The sequence below is a fragment of the Rattus rattus genome, chromosome 3 (assembly GCF_011064425.1).
Source record: "Rattus rattus isolate New Zealand chromosome 3, Rrattus_CSIRO_v1, whole genome shotgun sequence".
In the NCBI taxonomy this organism is placed as follows: Eukaryota; Metazoa; Chordata; class Mammalia; order Rodentia; family Muridae; genus Rattus; species Rattus rattus.
This window is the reverse complement of record NC_046156.1, coordinates 189,791,008-189,806,231: the sequence shown is the minus strand read 5'-3', so window position 1 is coordinate 189,806,231 and position 15,224 is coordinate 189,791,008. Positions and strand designations below refer to the sequence as shown.

At 43.4% G+C, this 15,224-nt stretch overlaps 1 protein-coding gene across 1 annotated transcript in view; it reads left to right on the top strand.

Moving 5' to 3' along the window:
• Positions 1–13,489, top strand: part of Zswim6 (zinc finger SWIM-type containing 6) — a 192,906-nt gene extending 179,417 nt beyond the window's left edge. Inside the window, 5 exon segments of the mRNA XM_032898917.1 lie at positions 3,703–3,838; positions 6,870–7,027; positions 7,686–7,849; positions 9,430–9,511; positions 10,808–13,489. Of these exon segments, the coding sequence (XP_032754808.1) occupies positions 3,703–3,838; positions 6,870–7,027; positions 7,686–7,849; positions 9,430–9,511; positions 10,808–11,670 (1,403 nt within the window). The 3' untranslated portion in view covers positions 11,671–13,489.
• Positions 13,490–15,224: the final 1,735 nt, after the last annotated feature.

Below are 15,224 nucleotides of genomic sequence, written 5' to 3'. Positions count from 1 at the left end.
CAAGATTATATTCTTTCCAAATATATTATACATTTATACATTTTGAAAGGGAAATGTTCTTAAAGCAAGCCTTAATATGATTCTTCAATTTTTTTGGGGGGGGATCCCATTGTAAACTTTTTTAGTGTCGACTGTTGTTTATTTATTAATATATAAAGATAAAAGGCCTGTCCTGGCTATTTTCAAGACTAATCCTGATTATTTAATCACTTCTTTTATTTTTCAGTCTCCTTCCACATAATCCCTTTTGCTATCTAAGCAGCATCATTGGCCACAGTGTCTTTTCAGTGTGGTCATGTTTATCCCGACTTTTGATTGCCATTGTACTGAAGTTCTGCAAGAGGACATGGGATTTGTCAAAGCTGATAGTTAGTGTGTGGTATCTTTATCATTTACCCTTTTCTTTTAACTGTATCTCTCTCTGTCTGTTATTAATGGTTTGGGGGACTTTTTTTTTTAACCTCTTAGTTTTCAATTAATTCACTGTTCAACTTTTTTTTTTTTTAAATAAAAGCTCTGTCTAAGGAAGGACTCTGACCTTCTGTGCCTCTCCCCTTCTCTGGCCCTTTAGAGCCCGGGGGTAGTGGGTACAGGAGTAGGGCAGTGACAGGAGGCTGTGGACCATTTCTGTAAATACTACAGAGAACCAGCTCCATTAGTGAGTTGACCACATGAGCTCCTGCAGTTCTCCATGCATTCATAGTCTCTTTAGGAGTCAGGGACTTCCCTTCAGGCCTGACACTGTGAAGAGGGACAGTAGCTACTGTTGCTGAGCGTGACTCTCCACTGGCCATGGCACTGGTGGCTTAGTTACTCACTAGAGAAGTACCTCTGGGAAAACTTTGTGCCAGATATGGTGCTTTGTTATTTAGTACGCTTGAATTCAGAGATTACAGTCATTATTAATCTAAAAGTAATTGTGTACTACCTGATGCATGATGCTTAACTTATTGACTATTCAGTCTGACTTTGTCTGAATAACAAAAAGAAAATGTAGTGGTTTAAAGGGAACCTTTGAGAGGGATTGGAGAAAGAGTGAAGAAGGGTAGTCCGCAGTATGGAGTGCTGTAATTTGTCCTGCAGTAAAGTGGGGCCAGAGGATTCAGTCGCCTGGGTGCTGTACCATTCATTGTGTGATAGCCAGGTGGTATAGCTAGTAGGTTTTTATTTCTCACAGTGTTTTGAGAATTCGTAGAAACTGAAATCTAAGACCAAGGGGTTGCCTAATTCTGCTTCTCAAGAAGGCTCTCTTTCTGTCCTTACCTGACAGAGATAGAGCAAGCCATTTGGCATCCTTCCTCCCCCCTCCTCCCTCCCCTCCTAAAAGTTAGTTCTCCTCACTCTCCTCCTTCAACTCCTCCCGGGTCCCTGCCCCACTTTTCCCTACCCACCCAACTCTGTGTCCTCTTAAAAGAAAACTCAAGTCCGCTTTGTACTGTGGGTGTGTGACGTTCCACTGCAGCGTGGTGAGCCTACCAGGAGCCATGCTCTGAGAGAAACGAGACTCTACCCCTTCCGGCAGCTATGAGTTGCTAGTAGCTTTTTTTTTTTTTTTTTTTTTTTTTTTTTTCGAGCTGGGGACGGAACCCAGGCCTTGCGCTTCCTAGGCAAGCGCTCTACCACTGAGCTAAATCCCCAACCCGCTAGTAGCTTTTTAGCTGGGGTAGGACTGAGTACTACCCTTCTCTTCCCCTATGCCATGCTGGAATTCTATCTGGCTGGAACTCCCCAGGTTCTTATGCCTGCCGGCGTAGCTGCTGTGAGTTCCTGTGTCCAGCTGCACTGCTGTTGCCAGAAGGCTAATTCTTGACAGTTGTCACAGCCTCTCTGCTTCCACTTCCACAGTGGCTGCTAATCCCTGGCAGGAAGAGGTGTGAGATACACGCCCCATTTAGGGCTGGTCATTCCAGCCCTTTACTCTCTCCACTTCGGCCAGTCGTGGGTCACGGTTAATTGCCATTTACTTAAAAAAAGAAACGTCTGTGGTGAGGGCCGAATGATTCACTAGTCTATGGTTGTAATGATAGGTCACTAGAAGTCAATTAATACTAGACTCACTCAGCCAAGTGATGGTCGGCTCTCCCTTGAGGCCTGTGACTTGCATAGGCCTGGTTCTTAGACCCAGGATAGGGTTGACTTATAGAGAAGGTTAAATCTAGTCGGAAACTGGTTGTTTACTCCATGACAGCTCTACCAGGATTGTACCACTTTGCCAGGCTGGCCATTATTGTAGCTTGAAGAGTTAGTTTATGGCAGAGTAAAAAGGCACTAGTCCCGTCATTTTGGGGCGCTGCAGTAGAACCTCATGTAAGTGTAATTCTTTGATAGCGTGTGTCTGAAAATGTGTTCACATTGTGGCAGGACTTCCGCTGTCTGAGTTTGGAGATTCATAAGCATTTAGTTCATCACAGCAACTTCAGTAATGCAACTTACTTTGTGAGCAAAGGGTAACTATATATCACTGTATCTGCTTCTCACAAATACTGTATTACTAAGTACTCTGAATGCCTTACGGAGATTAGTAGATTTGGCACAATTAGAAAGTCATCATGGATTATAGTTAAGGCTAAAATATGAATTGTCTATGATTTTCAAAATATTTAAATAGAGAATAACTTAAAAAATACTAACCTGAAAATTGAATCACAGAAAAACTTTTAGGTCATTCTAGAATGATCTAGAATATACCATGCTCCTACCCAAAACTGAGTTCAATAAACGTGTATCCCCATTTCTTCTGAACTGCATTTCTTGAATTCTAAATTCTTCACCAGAGTGTTTTTTCTTTTTAACGGAAAACAAATGTGTTGTGTTCTCTGAGCAGTAGTGTCATGGCTCATAATTTTAAAAATCATGAAACAAATGTTACCCAAAGGTGACATGGAAACCAATTTATTAAACACTTTACAGTAACTAAACCTCGGAACACCTAAGTGCTAACCACTGTGGTCTCCTTTCAAAGCTGAGGCCTGAACTTCCTCTGAGAGAAGCATTTGAGGAGCTCACAGGGGACCAGTGCTGCCACCGCACCTGTCAGAATTTACTAAGAAATGAGTTTTGACAGCTTAAATGTGATTTTGCTTTCAAAATTGGCCTGCTGGAGCCCAGAAGAGTACATTTTCATTATTTTAATGTTTCTCTTTTGCTTATAGTGAATACCAAATGAGCAACTTATTAATCACTTTATGGAATTACTGTTTGTTCTTATGAGAAACAGTAGCATACTGAGGCTGAGCTGAGGCCTCCTCCCAGATGTGAGACCGAGCTCTCTTCTGGATGTGGCCTGTCTGTCAGTCAAGACTCAGGGCCAACGCTAAGCAGTATTCTGTGCATTTCCATGTGTGGCTCCTTGGTTAACACAAGTTCTGCAGAGTGTGCTTCCGAGGGCCTCTTTATGGGAGGTCCTTGTTGTGTGAGCTCTGCTCCTTGGGTCCCAGGTTCCTGTTTTAGCAGTGGAACACTTGAGGGACTGTTGGTGACTTAAAGCCTACATTGGGTCCTGTGTCCTCAGGAGCCTTTTGACTAAGGTTTTTTTCATTTTGTTTTTTTTTGTTTTTGTTTGTTTTTTTTTTTTTTTACTGTTACTTAGTTCAAATTCTTAACTCTATTAGCTGTAAATTTGCACAAAGAATTTTAAATACAGTTCATAGGGGCTACTAGTCTGTTCTTTTGGATGTAAACTCTATATGTTCTCTTCCACAGCTGGTCCATACAGTGGCTTAGGTGAAATAATCCATCGGGAGAGTGTTCCAATGCACACATTTGCCAAGTATCTCTTCACCTCTCTCCTACCTCATGATGCTGAATTAGCATACAAAATTGCACTGAGAGCAATGCGGTACGTATCCCCAGCCCAGCCCTGCAAGGCAGTTCGCCTTTCCTGCTGGGAGAAATGATTCTTAGCTGACCTCATACTCAGTCATGTCTCTTACAGGCAACAGAGAAGCTAAAGATATCGTTTACTTGCTCCCTGGATTGTTCTGAGGCAATGTGTTGGCTGTGTTTCAATTTTGCTGTAAGGGGAGCATCCTTTTCTTAGCTGCCGTTAGACTATGGCCATCATACCTCTTCTCTTAGTGTTAGAATTTGGGAGTAAAATAAGGAAAGCCCTAGAGCGAGTCTGACAGTGAGAGCCCACGTGGCAGCTGCAGTCCAGGAAGGCCTGTGTTACTAGGACGCAGCGGTGCACAGCTGGGAGCCAGGCGGCGTATGCCATGTTAAAGGAGTCCAAGCCAGGCATCCCTCAGGCTCTGCTCTGTTAGCTCCACTGCTCCCGTCCCCTCCTCAGTATTTTTGGTCATGGCAGTGAAAATAGTCTCTGCCAGCTCACTTGCTTCTTCTCACTTCCGTTGAAAAATTAATTCACCAAATAATTGCTTTTATCATGAATTTGCTCAAGGTTGATACTTTTTGATGTGTTCTTAAGAGCCTGCTTTTAAATCTTGTGTGTAACCTATTCAACTTGAAGAGCCTGAAGGGAACAGCTGCCATTCTTAAAGCTTTAGCCTTTTCCCTTTTCCTCTCTTACATAATAAATCACTCTTGTGTTTTTAGTGGAAAGTTCATATTATATATTATAATAATAGATTTAAAGCCAAGCCCTGTGTAGATCTAAAAGCTTCAGAATGTTTGATTCCATGAGAAGAAACTTTCATCCTTGTCTGTAATGGAAATAAGATTGGCACATGAATCTGCCCAAGAATGACCGCTGTCACCAAAGTCACTCTTACATCTACCTTACGTTTGTGTGAGAACATGTGCCAGTCAGTTGTGCCATTACATTTGTGCAGGGTTAAGGTAGCCTGCCTACCTGTCTCTCTCTGTCTCTGTCTCTCTGTGTCTCTCTGTGTCTCTCTGTGTCTCTCTCTCTCTCTCTCTCTCTCTCTCTCTCTCTCTCTCTCTCTCTCTCTCCCTGTGTGGGGTGTGTGTGTGTGTGTGTGTGTGTGTGTGTGTGTGTGTGTGTGTGTGTGAATTACATGCACTTTTGTCCACAGGAGATATTAGTAATTCACTAGAGGAATCTTCTAATACTCTGTTGATCTTTAAATTGCCAAAAAGTAAATCAATAACTAACATAAGCAACCCCCCCACATTGGTCTATAGTTTAGAGTCCACTTTCATAAGTGGATTTAAATTCCCATTTTTTAGAAGCTGACATTACCATTTTAGTAGTCTTCTGGGGGACAGATGTTGTCTGTATACTTATTTTAATCCTAGGACTTCCACTCAGAGGAAACTTAATATGCTTATGCCACCAGGTACTGCTGCTACTACCAGGCTAAAGCAGCAGGGTGACATGGTGGCATGTGTAAAGGAATCTGCTGTCCTGATGATACCTGGGGTACCAGCAGGGCTCGGGGAACTGCCTTCCTCTGCCCTCTTACCTGCTCCTGGTACCCTGCAGAAGGCCTTTCATGGACAGGGCATAGGAAAAGCACCAGGTCATTGCAGGATGCCAGGAAACATGGAAGGAAGGGAGAGGGAGCTGCAGGCTTCTCCTTACACCTGAGAGAGGGGTCAAGAAAGGACAGCTCCTCACTTACTTTCTCAACTTCTCAGGACAACTCCAGCAAGCTTCTGGTTAGGGAGAGCAGCATTCTTGGATTCTTTTAAAAGCTGAATAACAACCTTGCAGAAATCCTCACCTCTTGATCCTCTACCTTGTAGTGCTTGCTTGCGCTCCCCCGCCCCCTCTCTTTCTTTTCTTTTATTGGATATTTTCTTTATTTACATTTCAAATGTTATCCGCTTTCCCAGTTTCCCCTCCAGAAACTCCCTATCCATCCCTCCTCCCCCTGCTTCTGTGAGGTTGTTCTCCCTCCCACCCATCCACTCCCACCTCAACACCCTGGCATTCCCCTACATTGGGGAAATAAGCTTTCATAGGACCAAGGGCCTCTCCTCCCATTGATGCCCGACGATGCCATCTTCTGCTACATATGCGGCTGAAGCCATGGATTGGTGGTTCAGTCCCTGGGAGCTCTGGGGTGTCTGGTTGGTTGCTATTATTGTTCTTCCTGTGGGGTTGCAAACCCCTTCAGCTCCCACAGTCCTTTCTCTTACTCTTCCATTGAGGACTTGCAGTGCTTCCTAATGTAAAATCTCACTGACCCTAGATAGAAACAGAGGGAGTCATTTGACTTGTCTGAGCAGCCCTGGGATGAGCTTTGTTCTCTGACTCCGATAACTCTCAGGGGTCCCCAGCTCTTACTTCACAGTCCCTAAACTAGGGGGCTGGATGAAGCCAATGTGTTGATAATTCTCAAGGCATTGTTCCAGTTAGAACTAAGCTGCTGATCTCTTTGGTACTTACTCTGGAAGAAGTTACCAATGTGATTTGTTTTTAAGAGTTGTTTATTGTCAACATAGATTGAAGTCAGAATCATACTAAATTCCCGTTCAGTTCTGTTCAGCCTCTGGTTGATAAAACTTAGGTTGACTTCAAATTCCTGACATCACAGGAAAAAATATCCGTTAGAACATACAAATGTAGGAAAAGGAGCCCATTTTATTTTCCTTTCCTTTATGTTTTAACAAGTTAAGACTTTATATACTGCTCTCTGTTGCAGTCTTGGTCTTAAATATCCATTTTAATCTTGTTTTAGTTTTTAATGAGTGATAAGATTAAAAAATAGTTCATGGAGATTAAAGCTCATATTTCATAATTCTTGGGTCCAATGTTCCTGAATCTCATGCAGTTTTTTCACTGCTGCGGCTTAGGAATCAAAGGAAGAGTGCCATACAATTCCCCCATCTCAGGCCCCAAGCAGTGTTCATCTCCATAAGCATCCACCCATGAGGCTGGTTTCTTGTGGCCAGGGTAATGGACCAATAATGACAGGATGGTCTTCCTTCCTTTCTCATTACAGGTTACTAGTATTGGAATCTACTGCTCCGACAGGAGACCTCTCCCGCCCCCACCACATTGCGTCAGTTGTTCCCAACCGATACCCTCGTTGGTTCACTTTAAGCCACATTGAATCCCAGCAGTGTGAGCTGGCATCCACCATGCTAACTGCAGCCAAAGGTAGTGTGATATCTAGAAACCTCATCATTTTAGTGGTTTGCACTCTTTCCTTTTCCCCCAGAAAACCTTTTTATCATCGTTGTATTTAAATCAAATTCTCCACAGTAGTACTATCAAATAAGTCTCAGAGAATCTTTTTAAAGATATTAACTTCATGCTTTACCCCTGAGGCAAATGGGTGCTGCTCATTTGAGCCTGGTGTCATCTTCATTTATATCATGTTACCTACTGTGCAACACCCTGCCCCCAATTAAAAATATTAAACCATTGTGATTTAGAAGAACAAAAGATTTGGCTAGTTTTGTTGTCCTTGAAGTGGTCACTACAATACCTTTGCAGAAGCTAGAAGAGCTGTTGTTCCCCCGTGTCGGTTAGTTCCAGTTTATAAGTGCTTTTAGTCACTGGCAGAGGGGTAACTTGGCCGATCGATCGTTACGTGGAGCTGAGATGTATGCGCCCTGCAGTGGCTGTGGGACATTTAGTCATAGCACCTGTGCGGGCTATGAGCCTCCCAGGGAAGGGAACATGGGCTTTTCGTCCCGTGGTGTCCCCTTTTGTCCTCCGGGTTTGCTCCTGGGCATGGTCGCCAGGGCTTTTCTCTATATTGCTTTGCCTACATTGGACTCTATTTGATTTGACTTTCCCTTGTTCCTTACAGGCGATGTTCGGAGGCTGGAGACAGTATTAGAATCCATCCAGAAAAACATCCACTCCTCATCACACATCTTCAAGCTTGCCCAAGATGCATTTAAAATAGCAACTCTCATGGACAGTCTGCCAGACATCACTCTTTTGAAAGTGTCTCTGGAGCTGGGCCTGCAGGTACTGCTGGTCCTTCTTGGGCACCAGAGCTGCTGCTAAGCAGCCTCACAGGGCTGTTTCCGTCTTAGCTTTTAGTGACTCGTTAGAGCCCAAGTGTGTTGGACTTTTTGACAGCACCACCTTTCAGAGCTCTGGTCGCCTCAGCTCAGCCAGTTTTAGTCCCAGCTAAGGCAACCGCACAGTTAGAATCCTTATGTGTATTCCTCAACCTTAAAAGCATTTTTTCCTGACTTACAGCTTTAAGATTTCTATTTCTTTTGTGAATGAGTGGAAAGTTAGTGCCGACCAGAGACCTGAGTAAAGCTAGCACGTGCAGGAAAGACTCAGTTGTAAGGGCTGACTTTTTAGAGGCAGCATGAATTTTTATTGATGTTTCCATTGGACGGTTCTGTCTCCTTTTTATACCACCAAGAGAACTGGGTAAAAGACAGGGCGACCAGCCTGGTCCTGCCTGCAATGGCTGCAGCACAGGGATATGTGGAGTCCTTCACACAGGCGATGCTCCCTTGTCCTCAGAGTCCGGCCCAGGATACTCTGCAAACCAGCAACTGCTTTCACTTCATTTGTAAAGCCTATGCTAGCATTTGTGTTCTCACTCATTAAAAAGTAGTTATACCCTACCGAAGCGTGGGAATTAGAATGCCCTGATTAGATTATTGACTTGTTCTCTAAGTTATCGATTCTTCCTTTCAGTGATGTATTAATAATGTTTAATGCAGTGGGGAAATGCATGCACCACTGTAGCATGAGGTACTGTGTAAACCAAGATGCTGAGATTGCTTTTAAATATGGTTCAGAATTTATTTTCTTAAACATAAATTCTTCTTATTTGGCTTATTTTGTTATAAATTGTTGGAGGTGTGATGCAGAAAGGAACATTAATGTCATTTCTCTGTGCTCCTGCTCATTAGAACAGCAAATTGTTGAAAGCTCACCCCTTGCCTCACTCTTTCTGGAACCCAAGAAAAAATTCCATGGGCCCTGTCTAAGGCTTTAGGGTGTTCAGATACTAGACATGCTATGAACATAAGAAGGTGGATAATTTTGTCTTGGAAATTCTTAGAATGTAGGAGCAGGAGAAATCAGCAGTGATCCCGAAGATGGCTTCTTCCCATAGATGTGCTTGACCGTTGCAATCAGAGACTGAAGGAGGAACCAGAGTTACTGTTCTAAAGCAATCTTTACCCATCCATGCCCCTCTTGATGAATTCAAAAGAAATCTCAGAAATCATCCTAGAATACTAGTGCTAGGAAAGATGAGACAGCCAAGGGCTGAATTTTTCAACCTCATCCTTTGACTCACACAAGAAAAGACATTGAATGACTTTGCCACGTGCTACATGTGGCTAGTGGACCCACCAGACGTACTAAGTGGCCTGCCTCCCAGGTCAGGGCAAGACCAACTGGGGGAAGCCAAGGACAGCTCCAGACAGACCGTAGATCTTTGCTCTAATATCCAAGTGCTTACTGGGCCCCTGGGAGTAGAGCCTACCTAATAGTTTATACTGTGAGATGAATTGGGGATTTTCCCCACTGACATAAAATTACCTTGAAAACGGTTTGTTACCCTGCTCTTCTAGGTTATGCGAATGACACTGTCAACCCTCAATTGGCGACGGCGAGAAATGGTGCGGTGGCTGGTGACATGTGCTACTGAAGTCGGTGGGTAACTTGGAGGAGAAGCATCATGGGTGCTCGTGATAGGATTTCATCTCACGTTATGAGAAACCCCTGTGCCCTCTAGCACACAGCAGGGACTCTCTTCTCCAGACCCTACCCCTAGTTGCACAGAGCCTCTAAACTGTCTTGGGGGCAGCTCCAGCCTCTCACTTGAAGTGCAGGGAATCAGTGAGTGAGCAGTTTGCACGCAGTTCCTGTAGCCACCTAATTCCTCTGAGGGAGAGGATGATCACCTTGTGTGATCCAGATGGACTTTGAAGTGTGTGAGGAATTGTAGCCGCCATAAAAGAATCCCCTGACTGTCCATCAGCTGTGACTTATGGGGCCTTGAAGTCTATGGTTTCCCCTTTGTGGGACTTGAAAAACTGCTGTGTCCCAGAAAAGTGCACAGCACTGACAGGCTGCCATGGCTGCTTAGGCTGCCTTTCTTCCTGTTTGCATCCTGGAAGGAAGCACATCTCTTACTGAGAAGACACTGCCTTGAGATTCTGACAGGAGTCACTGTAAAATCTGTTTCCTCCTCTTTCCCTCATGTGTAACAGGCTATTTCAACCGTCGCAAACTTGGCCTCAGTGTGAAAATTCCCTTTCAATTATTAAAGCGCTCTGGTGCTGAAACAATACAGAGGCGACAGGGCTTTTGGAATAGGTGCGCGCTCCCCTGCCGCTGTGGCAGGGTGGACAGCCACCTTGTGTGGTGAGCCCTTGGGTACAGGTGGTTAGACAGGGTCCACTTCTGTTCACTCTTGTTTCTCCTGAGTCTGGGTGATAGTTTCTTGATTGTAGGTCTTAAAGTTTTGTGCTGTATATATTTTAAACTTAAACATACCACACCACATATATGAAGTCCCTATTTGTGGGAGAGTTGCCCCATCTTTTTATTTTGTTGGCCTCCAGTTCTGTGGTACATGATTGGCAAGAGGCCCCAGTGAACGAGTGCTCATTAGTAAAAAAAACCGTTGTCTGAAATGGCAATCGGCGCAGTGCAAATACCAGCCACCAAGAGGATTGCTTCTTTATTATGGGCAGTTCATGTTCCTTTCGGGCATTTCACAGAATAACAATGCATGTAACCTCATTGTAAAAGGCTGCTCCCCGGCACAGTACCTGCAGGGTGTCCGTCTAGCTCCTGTTCTGCGATGGTCACCAGTGCGAGCATCAGTTGTGAAAGTGCAAGCAGAGCCTTATCCAGACTTCCTGTTAGCAGTAATGGGTTTGTTTGTGTTCCTTACCCAGACTTCCTGTTAGCAGTAATGGGGTTTGTTTGTGTCCCTTGCAGGCGTTTATGCCCTGGACAGCATCATGCAGAGCTGGTTTACACTGTTCACTCCCACTGAGGCCACAAGTATTGTTGCAACTACTGTGATGTCCAACAGCACCATAGTCCGCCTCCACCTGGACTGCCACCAGCAGGAGAAGCTGGCCAGCAGTGCCCGGACGCTGGCACTGCAGTGCGCCATGAAGGACCCGCAGAACTGCGCCCTCTCTGCACTGACCCTCTGTGAAAAGGATCACATAGCTTTTGAGACGGCGTACCAAATCGTCCTTGATGCTGCTACCACCGGCATGAGCTACACACAGCTCTTTACAATAGCACGGTACATGGAGCACCGTGGGTACCCCATGAGGGCCTACAAGCTGGCGACGCTGGCCATGACCCATCTCAACCTGAGCTATAATCAGGACACACACCCTGCCATTAACGACGTGCTGTGGGCCTGTGCGCTCAGTCACTCCCTGGGTAAGAATGAGCTTGCAGCTATAATACCTCTGGTGGTCAAGAGCGTCAAGTGCGCAACCGTACTGTCAGACATTTTGCGCAGGTGCACTCTGACCACTCCTGGCATGGTGGGACTTCATGGAAGGAGGAACTCTGGCAAGCTCATGTCACTGGACAAAGCCCCCTTGCGGCAGCTCTTGGATGCCACGATCGGGGCCTACATCAACACGACGCACTCGCGACTCACACACATCAGTCCCCGGCACTACAGCGAGTTTATAGAGTTCCTCAGCAAGGCCCGAGAGACCTTCCTGATGGCACACGATGGACACATTCAGTTTACACAGTTTATTGACAACCTGAAACAAATCTACAAAGGCAAAAAGAAACTGATGATGTTGGTTCGGGAGAGGTTTGGTTGATAGAACTTGTATGAATGGGGAGGGGGTGGGGGCGGGAGGGATGGTTTGTTTTTACTTGAGCCTGCCTTTGTACCCTTTTTAACTTAAAGAACAGAGCCACACCGGTATTATATGTGTATAGTTATATTGCGTTTGCAGACTAAATTGTCATGTTGTGAAAGTTTGTGTGTTTTTAAGTTTTTCCCTTTTCCTTTCTTTGGTTTTTAATTCTTTTTTTTAATTATTATTATTGGTTTGTGTGAGAGAGGTTGAGAAGGTTTGGTTTACACTGAGTATATGTTGTCAAGTGGCCAAAGTCCACATAGCTCTCCTGTTTTCTGTATACGTTCACAGCCTCAAAAAAAAAAAAATAATTGAAATGGCTTTAAAAACCGAACAGAACACCTCCATCCTGCGATAAGTACCTCGAATGGATTCAGCTTTACCCCTCTGTGACTCATCCTCACATTCTCAGCATATTTAACAGACCAACAAAACCAAGTACTAGTAGTGAGGGGCTGACCCACGTGGCTTTGCAGTGCTCTTCGTCCAGAAGCATGGCACACGATGCTTGTGCATGTGGAAACTTAGCGACTGTCAACATACATTCTCAGGGATTTATCCAAAAAAATTAAAAAAAAAAAAGAATGAGAGCATTTATTGTACTGTATATATATTATAGTATATGTCTGAATATTGAAAATATAACATTAACTAATTTATAAAAAATATTCTATGTAATGCAAAAATACTTGAAGCTGCAGTAGCTTGGTTTTAAACAAAAACAAAAAAATGGAGAGAAAAACCTATCAGAAGGACTAGAAGTGCGCCTTGCTTCGGGGTGGGCTCAGTCAGTGAACTTCATGCTGGGCGTTAACGCAGAGCCACCTACCGCCTGCGTAGTTGGACTGAGATCTATCGGGAAGATTCTATACGTATATATATCTATACAGCTTCTGTATACGTATGTATATGTATACACACAGACACCAACAACCACTACACCACACATGCTTGTAACAGGCACTGGAATAAAGAGGGGCAACACACAGCCGGAGCAGCCAGCCTTAGCACTAAGAACATGCAGTACGCCAGAACTGGGGTTCGTGCCTCCCAGCCTAGGAAACTCAAATATCCTTTTGACACAAAACGCAAAATGTTTTCCAGAACAATTGACATGATACATTACGCCTTTGCAGTGAGCTAATAAGCTAACGTTTGTGCACAGATAACATTATATATATTATATATCTATTCTGCATAGGTATTTTGACTTTGTGCAGGACAGAAAGTTGTGTAGGTATGACTGTAATACTTTTCAGTTCTCTCTCTCTTTTTTTTAATATATTTTATTTTCTCTAGAATTACTCAAACAAAGCAGCCTTCTATCTTGCCTTGTCTTAATGCTTTAAAATAACCAAACTGGAGATCTAACTACCAAACTGTTCATTATATTATTAAAATACCAACCTTGGTTACAGTGTAGTGTCTTTACTTTAGCTGATGGTTCTGTAACCTTGTGCTTTTTAAAGCAACTTTATGTTTTGGTGCAAAAGTTGTCCCGTGTCTCTTGTTCCCTTCATTAGAAAACATGCTAGAGGTATGTTTGTAGGTATTTTTGTTTAGAAGAACTATTTCATGCGCTCCATTTTATTTATTATAATAGGTAAAAAGAAAAAAAAAGGTCGTACTTCTTCACTCATGTAAACATGCTCATGAAGTTGAAAGTAAGATTTGATACACTGATATCAATTTATTTATGTAACTAAATCACTGTTTTATAAACTTGTTAATGATCAACAATTTTTGTTTTGATTAAAATTAGTTTTTTGAAAGTTGATTCTGCCTCCTTTATGGTATATCTACCTTGTTACACTTGAATTGCGTGGTTATTGGCTGACTATGACTGCGTCTAAATGTTTAAAACAACTATGTTCATCCTCCAAATGCTTAGGCGCTGTGTTCCAGGCCCTTCCTTAGGCCCTAGAGGTACATACTGTGGCAAACAGAATGAGAGCCCAGATCTTGCTGTCTGCTTGGTGTCGAAGACAGGTATGAATGAGAGGACCTCAAAGATAAAAACACGGTAGCCAAACTGGTTTCGACTGTGCAGTACGGTTCATCATCTCTCCCTGACTAGTGACTATAATTTAGGGTGCTAAGTACTTTGTGTGTTTAATAAATGCTAAGATTGTAAGGCTTTTTGAGGGAATGTGATTTTAAAGAAAATTATAAGGTAAATTCTATAGATTCAATATAGAGCCGTACTACACACTACCACTACCAAAAACCTGTATTCATAAAGGTGAATATATAGTATCTGTCTGCATTTTAGAATAGCACAAAATGTACTAAGTGTACAGTTTGGTGCAAAATTTTAATGTTACTTTATAGCAGATCACCAGAAATTTCTCAAGCTTACAGAATGGAACAAGTAACAACTCCTTCCCCCGATGCCTGGTAAATACCAGTCTAATCTATTGTTAGCAATTAACTGCTTTGGATGCTTCCTCTAAGTGAATCTATGCAGTAATTTGTCTTCTTATTTCTCTTACTGCCGTCTTCCCACTTCATCCGTGTTGGAGCCCGGGCCAGAATTCCCCGCTTTTTAATGCTGCACTTCATCTCGTCATACAGATCTACTACATTGTTGACTCATCCATCCGTCCATGGACATGTGTCCCAGCTGCCTCTGTTTTTCGCTGGTGTCAACAATGCTGCTTTTAACTCGGGAGATATTTCTTGGAAAGACTTCCAATTGTTTGAATATGGATACATACCCAGATATAGAAATAACAAGAGGGGGTGGGGTTTTGGGGGGGGTGTTTTTTGTTTTTGTTGTCCTGTGGTTTTATTGTTATGAGGATCTCCACTTTCAGAAGACATCCCCTTTTAAAATATTTTTAGTTTAACATCTGTTCTTAAAGGTAGATTACAAATGTCAAGAACTTGAGCTAGTAAGTAGAAGTGAAGATAAGTCCCTGGTGACATCAGAAGTCCAATTATTGCCTAGAGAAATCAACCCTGTGTGATGTTACAGAGTAAAATCTATGCAGTGGTACAGAATTGCCTCTTCTATTGTAAGCTTACGATTTTGCAATAGTTCATATTGTTATGGGCAAATGTAGGTTTATGTGAGCACTGGGACATTGCATATGAGGTAGACTGCCAAAAGGCAGCTGTGGCATCAAAGGAAGATGATATATATATGCCGTCCGGTTGCCAGGAAGTGACCATATTCCCTGGTGAAAACAAAGTCTTGTTCTTACAGACCGTCCTTGCAGGGAGTGCGTAGACATCTCACGGAGCTTTGCTGAGAGTGATGGGGGGCCACAGTGCTGTACCTCTAGCCCCTCAGTTCTGTGGCGTCAGCAGTTCCGCTGACAAACCAACCCATGTACCTGTGTTCTCATCTCTAGTGGTCTGGTGCTAGGAAACATTCTGAGACTAAATTTGAATGGAAGGAGAAATAGAAGTAATGTATTTAGAGCATCCAGAGGCAAAAGAGTTGACTTCTAATTGGAGCTTTTATTTGCTGTGTTACTTGAGGATAAGAACTAGAGTTTGGGGGTGGC